The sequence below is a fragment of the Protomyctophum parallelum genome, assembly GCF_964188405.1.
Source record: "Protomyctophum parallelum genome assembly, chromosome: 14".
Classification (NCBI taxonomy): Eukaryota; Metazoa; Chordata; class Actinopteri; order Myctophiformes; family Myctophidae; genus Protomyctophum; species Protomyctophum parallelum.
This window is the reverse complement of record NC_139709.1, coordinates 16,009,996-16,022,269: the sequence shown is the minus strand read 5'-3', so window position 1 is coordinate 16,022,269 and position 12,274 is coordinate 16,009,996. Positions and strand designations below refer to the sequence as shown.

Here is a 12,274-nt window from a genome sequence, read left to right as displayed (position 1 = left end):
GTTGCGCAGTGCGTCCTGTGTGCTGTGCATGTGCAGCCTGTGCGGCACCCGTAGCCCCGCCTCCTCGGATCGATGACGTGCAGGCTGAGCAGGAGGAAGGACCTGTGATCTCCTCTCACTCTGTCTAATCCATTCCAAAACATCGACGATAACAAACCAACAGCATCTACCTAGCTAGCCGCTTATTGTTGTGACACCGCTATCTGAAGAAGACACAAATATTACTAACCTCTGAAATAAATCACAACAAGGACACAGCATGGCTGCACAGAAGATCAACGAAGCGCATGAGCACATCGCTGCAGCTGAGAAATGGTACAGTATGAATGATGATGACAAACAAACGAACCACTGGACAATACTAGATGTTCTACACAGTAACTACACTACACAACCTTTTAGGATCCATATTAGCCTTGGATCAAGACTATCGTAGATGTATTTGGTCGAGTCTGACTTTTACTTTAAAGAAAAATGTCAGAATCGATCAAAAATAATCTATGATGACAGTCTTGATTGGATCCAACATACAGGCCATATGTTCTGCTACTATAGCTACAACTGGAACTGTTAGCCATACAGGCCATATAAGTGCTGTTTTGATGATATGCCAGATCTCTCCTGTATACAGCATAGCTTCATAAAGCTAGCCTTACTTGTGATGTATGTACATGTCATGTATGTATTACTGTGTAGTAAGACAGCCATTGGCCTCAGTTGTAAATATTGGATGTGGAAATGTGGAAGTGGACTGTGTATTAATTGCTTCGTATTATTTCTTTACCGTTTGTCATTGTTGATTTTTGTAGCCTGAAAACCAGTCTCACAAAGTGGAAGCCAGATTATGACAGTGCTGCATCGGAGTATGGCAAAGCAGGTAAGATAATGACGCAGCATTGTGGCTAAATACAAATAGTATAATACTGTGTTAGTAAACCTCTACTAAGAGTTATGTCAGACTTTTATTTATATATATTTTTAGTCTTGATTAAAAGAGTGAGGTGCAATTTTGTCAGTGCGTCACAGAGAGTGTCATTAACTACCAGAGAGCCCAGCGAGTGATGTTTAGTGTTATTAACTACCATAGAGTGATGTTTGGTGTTATTAACTACCAGAGAGTGATGTTTGGTGTTATTAACTACCATAGAGTGATGTTTAGTGTTATTAACTACCAGAGAGTGATGTTTGGTGTTATTAACTACCAGAGAGTGATGTTTAGTGTTATTAACTACCAGAGAGTGATGTTTGGTGTTATTAACTACCATAGAGTGATGTTTAGTGAACTACCATAGAGTGATGTTTGGTGTTATTAACTACCATAGAGTGATGTTTGGTGTTATTAACTACCAGAGAGTGATGTTTGGTGTTATTAACTACCATAGAGTGATGTTTAGTGTTATTAACTACCAGAAAGTGATGTTTAGTGTTATTAACTACCAGACAGTGCATGATGTTTGGTGTTATTAACTCCCAGAGAGTGATGTTTGGTGTTATTAACTCCCAGAGAGTGATGTTTGGTGTTATTAACTACCAGAGAGTGATGTTTAGTGTTATTAACTACGAGAGAGTGATGTTTGGTGTTATTAACTACCAGAGAGTGACTTTCAGTGGTATATTTAATAGAGTGAGATAATACCACTGGACCTTATTTAAAGATGGAGTGCCACAATTCCAGTTTTTCATGTGTCTATGAGGTGACAATACTTCATTAGACACCCTGGAGTCGTTTTTATGTGCAATGGTGTATTAACTTTGTATTTAGGGTTTCTTCCTGGAGGCTGAACCCTTGACAGTCAAATGGGCCAATGAAATAAACAGTAATATAGTGACATCACACTATCAGCCCCTCCCCTAACCCCTCCCCCTTTATTATACAACTACAGCTGTGGGTGCGGCTTCAGTTCAGGTGGATCACCACCCACCAGGCAAACTTCATAAACTGGTGGGCGTGTCCACATAAAAGCATGATTTTAACAAATACTGTACACTTTTTGGAAAACTTAGTAGGGTAGTAGTAGTACTCAGAGTGGTAAGAGTGAGTTGACCTTTTTTGTTATTCTTTACATGTCAGATGAATCAACAAACGTTTTGGCTATACAGCCTTCGTCAGTGACCATTGCACCTCCCATTCTATTACTAATTGATTTTGTCTTTACTGTTCCCAGCTGTGTGTTTCAAGAATGCCAAACAATACGACCAGGCGAAAGACGCCTATCTGAAAGAAGCAGACAATCACACGGATAATAAGGCGTATCCTTTCTGCAGCTAGTTTTTTTATCATCACTGTTAATATAACTTCTGTCACCATGTCTTTAGTTTCCATAACTTTATACACAGCCTCTTTCATGCAGCAAAGTAAGTTTATTTTATTTTATGAAATACACATACAATACAGATATGATAGTGTTTTGTTTAGGTGTTGGGGTGTTTTGTATTTAGTTAAACGCAGGTGTCTTCTTTTTCAGGGCAATTGAACAAGCTGGTATGATGTTGAAGGTACAGTAATTGTCCTACAATTGTGTCATTCACTTGGAATGCTGTGGTATTATGACTGAAAATGACCTCCTGTTACATTTGTTTTGTTACAGGAACAAAAGAAAATGCCTGAAGCCATTCAGTACATTGAGAAAGCCTGTATGATGTACATGGAGAATGGGACACCGGACACAGCAGCGATGGCTCTCGATAGGGCTGGAAAGTACGTAATGAATGCCTTTCATTGAAATTGAAAGTTGTGATGCAAGATAAAAGGATTATATATGTATATATAATATTATTTAGTAATGTAAAATCTGTCTTTGTGTAGACTCATAGAACCTATCAACTTGGACAAAGCTGTAGACCTGTATCAGAAGGCAGCTGGTGTGTTTGAGGTAAGATTGAGCTGCAGACAAAGATTGAACTGCTGTGGTGTTGATCACGTTTATCTAATACACCCATGCATGTGTGTGTTTTTCTTCTGCAGAATGAAGACCGCCTGCGGCAGTCTGCTGAACTGCTGGGCAAAGCTTCCAGACTACTGGTCAGGTTAAGAAGGTAAACAGCAAAAACAGCGGTTTTATGCACGGTTGCACAGTAGACTGCGTCATTCTCATGCCAGTCCCATCTTTTCCAAATAGGCTTGACGATGCAGCAGTTGCTATTCAGAAAGAGAAGAACATGTACAAAGAGATAGAAAACTATCCTATGTGTTTCAAGGTAAGATAACTTGAATGTTGTGTCTTACTCTTGCATACGCTGTAATGACTGTACATAAACAGTTTTATTTTATATAAGCCATGATGACAACTTTAAGTAAGACTCAATTTACTGTCACCTTTGTGGGATGTCCTGGTAACGTCACAGGCTTTGGCATATTACATAGTTTTTTTGTCTTTAACTTTTTACGTTGTTTGAATAAGTGAAAATATCCTTGAATATGTAGATATTAAAATACATACTTTAGTTTTACACAATATTATTAATCTCAGTTGTTTATCTGTGCTTGTATCTTTTAGAAAACAACTGCCCAGGTGCTGATTCACCTTCACAGAGGCGACTTCGTGGCTGCAGATAAATGTGTAAGAGAAGGTTACAGGTACGAGTCCTCTCATAATGTTTAACATCGGTGTGGGCAGCACTGAAATATGGTGGTGACTTGAGTTTGACAGCACTAACATTGTGTAGTGTTGGATTCGTCTTAATGTGTATTTTCAGACAGTTAAAACAGTTTCTCAATATTTTGAAAACTTGTACTTGGTCTGCCCCCCCCCCCCTTTAGTAACCTGAACACACTATGAGCATGGTGCTTAATTTCCTCCAGTCTCCCAGGGTACAGTACAAGCGAGGATGTGGTTGCCATGGAAACGCTGCTGCAGGGCTACGACGAGCAGGACGAGGATAAGGTGCATCGCATATGCAACTCCCCTCTGCTCAAGTACATGGACAACGATGTGAGTATGCATCCGACGTCTGTGGTTAATTTGTTCTTTTTGTCATAAAACTAATAATATATAATGTTGTGGTCGGGCAGAAACACACACAAAAGCATCAAAAGTAGCAGATCCATGACAGATTCAGAAAGGGACACGTCACGTGACATTGCTGTAAGAGAGATGTTGCTGCTGACTGGCTGCCAAGTGACATTAAAAAACTAGAACCAATGAACACACAGAGAGAAAGGACAGGTGCAAAGCTGTCCCCAGGAGGCCAATGGGGGGGGGGGGGGGGGAAACATCAGGATATACTGTATGTACTTTATACAGTATATATTTTCCCATGATTCCTTGTTGTGCTCCAGAACCAACCTCTCTCTCCCTCCCTGCTCAAACAAACACAGGTGCTCCTGGTTGGTTGGTTGGTTGGTGCACACAGCTCCCCTGTGATCTTTTAAAACCCGCAACTTTCTCTCCCGTCTCTTTTGTGCCTGAGACTATTGAGATCGGATCAAAGGGAGAAAGGAAGTGTTGTACAAGAGTTAAAAGGTGAACTGATGTTTTGTAACGGACGTGGGTCGCAGTTTGAGCTTAAAATAAATAATGTGGAGATTTGGGGAAAAAAAGAGAGTAGCAGATCCAGATGTTTAGAGCTTGAAAAGTAACAGTTTTGGACATATGAGGTTTTCACCCGACAGAGGAGATAGATAGATAGATACCTGTATTATCCCACAGGGGGAAATCAGTATAAATGTTTATAAAATACTAAGTATAGTTAACTGTATCATAACATCTCTCTCAACAGTACGCTAAGCTGGCCATCGCTCTGAGAGTACCCGGAGGAGGTGTAAAGAAGAAGAAGGCTGCCGCCGCGCCACAAGGGGGCGCCAGCGGGGAAACGGGCCCTGCAGAGGAAGAGGATGACTATGAAGGAGAAGGAGGCTTGTGTTAGAAACATGTCGGCCACAAGAGGAGCTGTAACTCTGTGTATCGTCAGTACGTCCATATCAGGTACAAACACATACTGAGTGGGCTGTTATGACTGAGTGGTCCCCCTGTGATCCTAACTGTACCAAAACAACATCAAACCAATTCCTACATTATCTAGGTATTACAACACAGAGTTGACTATACTTTCTGCACGGAGTCCAACTAGCAACAGCCTTTTTTTCATTTGTGTACAGTACTGTATGAAAAAACCTCCATTGTTGAGAAATGTATCAAAAATATATTGTATGTTCTGTTATTTCATGTCCATTGTGAAAATTGTGCATTTGTAAATTCTGCTGTTTATTGTTTATGGATGAAATTCCCAAGATTTGCTGGCGTTATCTAAAAGATTGGGCAAAGGAAAAAATAAATATATCTTTATGTGGATTAATTGATGTATAGGTGTGTATTTGTACAGGCATTATTTATTCAGTATTCTCGCTAGTTAAGAAAGGTCACCAATACAATATGCAAAATCAGTCTTTGTTTATGCATGTGCGTATGGAATGGAAGAAATGTGTGAATGAATACATTATTAAGCTAAGCTCATGAATAGCAAGCTCTGATGAATAAACTACTAACACAGACACTACATCACTCTAGTGTTCAGCACTTAGTCTTTCTTGAGATACTATACTCTACATGATGAAGGAACTTGTAGCTGGATGTACACTTGTGAGTTGTACTAATTAAGCCAGAGTTGTGTGTGATTGCGTGACACCGGCATGCACTCGTAATAGTGACAATGACCTAAAAAGAGACATGCCATTATGACTTGATTTAGTTTTTCATTTGGTGACAATTCCCATAAACATTCCTTCCTTACAGTGTCTAGTCTTTCCATGTGTGTATATAGTAAAACCTATACTGTAAGTGTGCCAGCAACTTGTTTATAATGGGAGAGCACGTGTGTTTTTCAGTCAAATGATCAAATAATGATACATTAGACCACATAAAGGGAATGGTATTAAAGGGAAGTTTACAATATTTCTTGCTGTTGTCCATCCTTCCTTTATAAGACTAATGTCCAGTTATTGAACATTGTACTGAATCGACAAACATGTCCTCGTGAAGCCTGAGTACAACTGGAAAGTCTGGAAATGTTTCTTGGAAGTACATAAAATGGCTTCTAGGCTTCTTAAGACTTTATTTATTTTTATCTTCTAATGATCCCTCCCGTTAAACGATGTCCTCCTCACCATGGTCAGTGCTGCGCGGCCTTCCCGGATGTTTTAACCCCCCATCTGTGACGTATCTTTGCGCTAGTGAGCTCAAAGACTGGACTTGTACATAAATGTTGCCATTGGTGAAAATAAATATCAATAAACCATTTCAACTTGTCGTTCATTCACTGAATTTGGATGATTGGATGATGATGTTTGTAATTTGCAACGTCAGACTCTTCATCTTGGTTGGTCTACCTGGATAAACAGTTAAAAACACATCATAAATGTACATATTTGTCTCTTCCATGAGGAAACTGACTAAATGTGAAACCCAACACCATTACAGGAGTTTTATTTTCAGATCACACAGACCTCTATCATCCCATACCCCGTTTTCATATACTGGTACAGTTTCACATTTCATTCCAAGACCCCAACCCCTCCCATAAAATCCCATGTAATGAAAATTATTCATGACAATAATGACGTTTTTCTTTTCATGCTAAAATGTCTTCTAATGCATAGTTTGGACCAAAGGGGACTTTCCATAGAGAGGACCCTTGTAATATGAATGAATGGGAGTTATTTTATTTATGTATTTCTATTTCTGTGTCCTCTGACTGAATGAATAGCCAAGGGTCTCACAATGTTCACGTCTGAACTCTAAAAACTGAGAGGCTCCCGATTGATGAGCGGTGTACCGGATAATGCACCCTGATTCAAAAATAGCCGTCCCCTGGGCTAGTGTCTGGTCAGACTGGACTGGAGATGATGCAGAATATGATTATCAATTAATCCCATTCGCTGTCTGTAAAATTCTCCAAAGTGTTTTCTCCACAGTCTTAAAATAGAAGCTGCTTGCCGCCACTGTGTGCCGCCAGTAAACATAACGGGAATATAGACCCCGACTTTCACTTTGCGTTCTCGAACAACATCCACGTTTTACATTTCATGCCATTTAAATAGTTCTCAGCTTTTTACCATTTCATATTCTTAGTCATAGCTCCTTCAAGGCCCATCAATTTAGAATATAATGTGTCAAATGTGGACATACACAGTGTACGTCGGTGTCTATCTAACCTCTTCATGGTGAAAACAGCTCTTCCTGAGAGAGATACGTAGTCGTTAACTAACTAGTCTTTTTATAGAAACTAAATAAGGCAAGTACAGATTGTCTAGTGATGCATCTTATGTTGTGGCTCTCTCCTCATAGCGTAGCCTCTGACTTAAAAAAATGGCCGTGGGGTATGTATGGGCTTCCTGTCTGGAACTGAAGTCCACAGTTTTCAAAAGCAGCCGGATTTGGAGGACGCGACCTCTACTCTATATTGCACAACCCTACAATCCAAGAGTTCAAAATGTTCAAAATACAAGTCTGTGCTCCTACAGTATGTTATTCATTATTATGCACGTATGCATGTCGGTGGGAAGCCCTTAATTAACACTGTACCACAAATGCTGTCATAGATAGCTACAAAGCAAATCAATGAGGACAAACATTTAGTCCTTTAGCCGAACGGTCCACTTCTCAGCGTCAGTAAGACATCAGCAGCATCCACCGCTGATGCCAACAGAGCTCTGCGGCAGCGACATTACGTAGATCCATCCTCCAGCCTTAGCGTCACTGAATGAGGCGCTAGCCGGTTACCGAAAAGCCCCTGACTCAGTTCTGAACCGGTTGCTTCACACAAAAGCGCCGGGGTTCACCTGCGTGGTTCACTGTGTCTTCTCCCTGGTCCACTTGATCATGGTCTCTGGTGAGCGATACAGGAAGATGAGCTTGGCGTACATGTCCTCCTCCAGGTCCAGCTCGCCCGTCTCGCGGACCAGGAAGATGTCGGTGCACAGCTTGAGGATGCGGTCCACGTTGGGCAGCTCCTCGAACATGATGGTGTGGGAGATGCCGCTGAAGAACTCACGCACAAATTTGCCGATGACCAGCACCACCGAGGCGTACAGGCCCATGATCCTATAGACGAGGCGGAGGGTTGTTGAGTTAACAATGTGGTTAAATGTTTTGACATTCAAACAGGCTTTTCAAGATGTTTTTCTATTAGCATTTGCATTGATTGGACGGCATATGTAGCAATAGAGAGGAAAGAGCGAGAAGATTACCTGACTAAAACATTTAGAAGCCACTTCAAGCCAGTTTCTATTATATGGTGTCCAACTAACTACACATTGTGGCCCACTAAACTAATTTGGCCAGCCAGCCCAGACATATAACTAACTCAGTGATTCTCAACTTTTTTAAAGTTGCAATCTGTAACATTTATGTCTTACCCGGGATATAAATGCGGGTCCTCTGCAGTTGAGTTATACAACGGAAACCCATTTGTGCAGAGGTTTTAACCAGTAGTGGTCCTACTCGACCATAGGATATACATTTCTCAATTACTTATATTTGCCAATATTAGACTGTAAAGATTTGTTCTCTGGGACCCCAATCCATCCGCTTCGAATGTTATCAACCGATAATCACGAGTATGTTCTTATCAATACCATGCAATGCAGCCAGTATGGACATTTCCACATACTGCCTACCGTGAGTAGGCGACTAGGAAAAGCAGAAGTGAAATTACTGCCACGGAAGCAAAAAGATCATGAAACTGACTTACATGGCCGGTTAAAACTGATATGAGGTTAAGGGAATTATATAGCCAGTTAAGACTGAGGTTAGGGGTTAGAGTTAGGGTTAGATTTAGCCGTTATGGTTAGTAATAGTTGGAACGCGACCAATGCCTGACAACATCAGTATGTAGGAATGTCCATACTGGCTGCATTGAAAGGTGTTATTAACGGCTGATGACGGTCATCTGATAACATCCGAAGCCGCTACCCAATCAACAGTGTTTATTTAACTCTTGAGAGTGTACAACTAGAACCAAATGGACCCATACGGGGTCCATTTGTTACTCTCATTAGTACACTGTGAGAGGAACAGATCCGTAAGGGTGAATTTGGTTCCTAACTATCAGGGGGGTCCAGCCCAAAACCCCACGTTAAGAAGCAGTGAACTAAGTCACTCACCCATATCCAGCCAGGAAGCCCAGGCTGGGCGGGCTGACCTGGTCACTGAACACATAGAGCTCCAGGCCGGGCTCATACAGGTTCTTCTTGTTCCTCTTCTGGATGCGTCCCAGCTCTGTCTGGTTGACGATCCACCACTCCTGGATGTCATCGGAGGAGTTGCGAGCTCTCTTCAGGTTCAGGTTGATGCTCATCAGCGAATCGTCTAGAGGGAGTCACGTATAGGGTTATTGCAGTTAGACTGAAACTTAAAAAAATAATTATGTTGTTAACTACTTGTACCCTATAGCGTCAAAAAACTAAAAACTAAAACGAATAATGCAAAACGAACTAAAACCAAGTAAAAACTTTGTTTTAGTTTTTCCATCATCATATCTGATGTCATGCATTCATTCATACTACCTGTTTAAGCTTCTATAAATCAAAGTATTCCTCATAAAATAAATTAAATAAAAGATCAACTAAAACCAGTCAATTCCTAAACTAAAATTAAGATTTTCTTTTGGCACGAGCCACCGTCGTACAATTGCGCATAAATTATACATTGCCCTCTTCCGCCATGTGAAAGGTCTTTACAGTAACACAGAAGAAAAGCATGCACGAATAAAAACAACAACAAAAACACACGAAGGTCTCAATCTTGGAGATCACTGTCCTCTCTTTTTTCTGTTTCATTGTCGGAAGCCTGTACTGTGTCATCTGTTTCTGTAGTCATGGATGTCAGTTCCCACCTGATGTTATGTGTGTCATCTGTTGCTGTTGCTGTAGTCATGGATGTCAGTTCCCACTTGATGTCGTGTGGGAGTACCGACTGCTCCAGGCCGTACTGAATTACCGCTAGCTTACATAGTGTCTTCAGACTAGGACTTAAGTCTAGGATGTACAGGTCAGACACATAATCTTCATCTTCGACCTCCACTTGAACGGCTGTGTATCTGTAGCCTCCAAAAAGGATGATACGATCTCCAACCTTGCAGCAGCACATTACGGTGATCCCACACGGGCCTTTTCCCTTGGGCTCGAGCCTCTTCCATGAGAAGGTCTCCGGACTGAACTTCCATAGATCGTTAAAGGCCCGGGGCTCCTGAGGAAAATTGTGGCCACCAAATATGTACAGCTCTCCATTGTAGGTAAAGGCTGAATGACCCCAACGTCGTTCTGGAAGAAGCTCTGCCGAAGAAGTGCTCATCCAGCAGTTGGTGTCTGTATCAAACACACCAATATAATCTTCACCATGGTCCCCTTCGCCCCCAAATACCAACATATTTGTCCCGATGATAGTGGCAGAGTGGCATGACGAAGCAGGTGCCGGAGTGCCTGTGGTGTTGATTGCGGACCAGACCATTGTGACGGTGTCCAACTTGTGTATGTCATTAGTCCACCGGGACAGGTTGTTGTATCCTCCAAACATGTACATGACCTTCCCCAAGACACAGGCTGAGTGGCTCTCCTTTGCATCCGGAACAGTTCCAAAAACACTGGGCTTGAACCATGTGTGGCTGTCGACGTCAAATGCATAAAGCACGTTGCAGTACTCCCACCTGGGGGAAACAAAGCCCCCCCAGATGTAGATGACATCTTCTATCAGCACGGCTGTGTGGCCGTACATGGACGGAACCCCCAAGAGATCTTCTCTTCTCTCTCCACTTGTCATAGGGGTCAACGTCACCCAGCGCAAAGACACTGTGTTGAAGACATGTACGTCCATCTGCTCTGTGTCGTACATGTAGTTACAGAACCCGCCAAAGGAGTAGACTTTGTCTCCAACTGCCACAGCAGCATGGAGAGATGTCTTTGGTCCTCCTTCTATATGCACTGTCCAGCGCAGAATCTCACACACCATCATGGAAAGAATTCTCTCCTCAAGTCTTAGTCTGTAAAAGAATGAGTCTCTGTTGCACGTGCTACCGTTTATATTGGTAGTGGTACAGCGGCACAAATGTCAACCAAGGCTTGGCCAATCCGCAAATCTGATGGGTTGGCCTATCAGAGAAGCTGATGCCGTTTTTTGAAGCTTTCCCTTGAGACTTTATTGTCACGAACAGAGTCGTTGTTATATTAATAGGTAAAGTAACAATGTAAGGCGGTGCGGTCTATACTGTTTGATTCTCCCCGTCACTGGCTGGCTAGCCTGAAAGAGACCTATGGTTTCCTGGGCATAGAGGAGCGTACCTTCTCCCGGCTGAGACACCCGGTGACTTTCTATTTGTTCACCACTTATGTGCTCATCTACCCACCCATCCCCCTCTGCTAGTGACTCCACACAGAGAAGAACACTGAGGTCACCACATTTGGAGTGACGCCCCTCTGCACTCTTATTTTTAAGCGAAAATACAAGGTTCACTCCGCTCGTATGCCAGTTCTCATGCATGTCTCACCCAGGCGTTTTTTTCTCCTTTGTGGTCTCTGAGGCTACTGGCTGGCTGATGGCAGCTTGTTCAACAGTCGAATTCCAAGCAACAGGTTTATATATGAGGATCTGTCGCTCTCTGTTATTTTCCCATATGCCACAAGGATACCTTTCCAAAGTCATAGCACTGAGGTCCCTTTCTTCAAGAAGAACTGATGTACTGTACAAGCTCACAACGCGTTGCCGGCTATTTTAGCAATTTTCAAAACAGGGCTTAAGTTGTTAAGCACAATAATATACTTTTAATACAACAATAATATACATTCCTTTTTGAGGGGCGCTAGCCCCTCCTATATACAGCTTTTGTCCCCACACGTCTCAACATTTGCCATTGAATGGAAAAATTAGTTCAAATGTCCGCCAAATATGACGTAAATCTGTGCCAACACAAACATTAAATGCCATTGACAATGGCAAGGGGAAATTTACATCATATGTAGACAAGCAAATCGGCTAACTAATCACAATTTCAGTTCAATTCAGTTCAATGAAAGGAGAAATTAGGTCATATGTGCCTCAAATATGACATACATTTAATTGTCCCCACACGTCTCAATATTTGCCATTGACAATGAAAGGAGAAATTAGGTCAAATGTCCACCAAATATGAAGTACATTTGTGGCAACAATTGACAATGAAGGGAAAATGTACGTCATATGTAGACGAGCAAATCGGCTAACCAATCACATAAATTCAGTTGTTGATGATGTATAATGATAAGAGCGCCTCTCACTTCACATGGGTGTGATTTGGGTGCTAGCCC

General features: G+C 41.8%; 3 protein-coding genes across 4 annotated transcripts in view; 1 reads left to right on the top strand and 2 right to left on the bottom strand.

Annotated features, from left to right (window-relative positions):
* Window positions 1-17: 17 nt before the first annotated feature.
* napgb (N-ethylmaleimide-sensitive factor attachment protein, gamma b) lies at window positions 18-5,291 on the top strand. Its single transcript, XM_083782151.1, has 12 exons — window positions 18-315; window positions 810-877; window positions 2,166-2,250; window positions 2,338-2,355; window positions 2,466-2,496; window positions 2,589-2,698; window positions 2,807-2,873; window positions 2,966-3,036; window positions 3,120-3,198; window positions 3,498-3,577; window positions 3,803-3,932; window positions 4,720-5,291. The coding sequence occupies exons 1-12, from the start codon at window positions 260-262 to the stop codon at window positions 4,864-4,866; spliced, it is 942 nt and encodes a 313-aa protein (XP_083638277.1). The 5' UTR covers window positions 18-259; the 3' UTR covers window positions 4,867-5,291.
* A 955-nt stretch (window positions 5,292-6,246) lies between these two features.
* Window positions 6,247-12,274, bottom strand: part of piezo2b (piezo-type mechanosensitive ion channel component 2b) — a 131,775-nt gene continuing 125,747 nt past the window's right edge. The window contains exons 53-54 of one of the 2 annotated variants that reach the window (XM_083782150.1): window positions 9,101-9,305; window positions 6,247-8,039 (exon numbers count right to left, since the gene is read on the bottom strand). In XM_083782150.1, coding sequence (XP_083638276.1) covers window positions 7,787-8,039; window positions 9,101-9,305 — 458 coding nt within the window. In that variant the 3' untranslated portion in view covers window positions 6,247-7,786. The remainder of the gene's footprint in view (window positions 8,040-9,100; window positions 9,306-12,274) is intronic. The other variant, XM_083782149.1, reaches the window with a different exon arrangement.
* On the bottom strand, window positions 9,735-10,943 carry LOC310870501 (kelch domain-containing protein 3-like; the record flags this gene model as incomplete). The annotated part of the gene is made up of 1 exon (XM_083781737.1): window positions 9,735-10,943. The coding sequence occupies one exon, from the start codon at window positions 10,941-10,943 to the stop codon at window positions 9,735-9,737; it is 1,209 nt and encodes a 402-aa protein (XP_083637863.1).

What these genes read in the sequence shown, in the direction of transcription:
- napgb (XM_083782151.1), top strand. Translation starts at nt 260, where the DNA reads ATGGCTGCACAGAAGATCAACGAAGCGCATGAGCACATCGCTGCAGCT. An exon ending in AAGCTGGTATGATGTTGAAG is followed by an intron (nt 2,497 to 2,588) that starts GTACAGTAATTG and finishes GTTTTGTTACAG; the next exon opens with GAACAAAAGAAAATGCCTGA. An exon ending in AGGCAGCTGGTGTGTTTGAG is followed by an intron (nt 2,874 to 2,965) that starts GTAAGATTGAGC and finishes TTTCTTCTGCAG; the next exon opens with AATGAAGACCGCCTGCGGCA.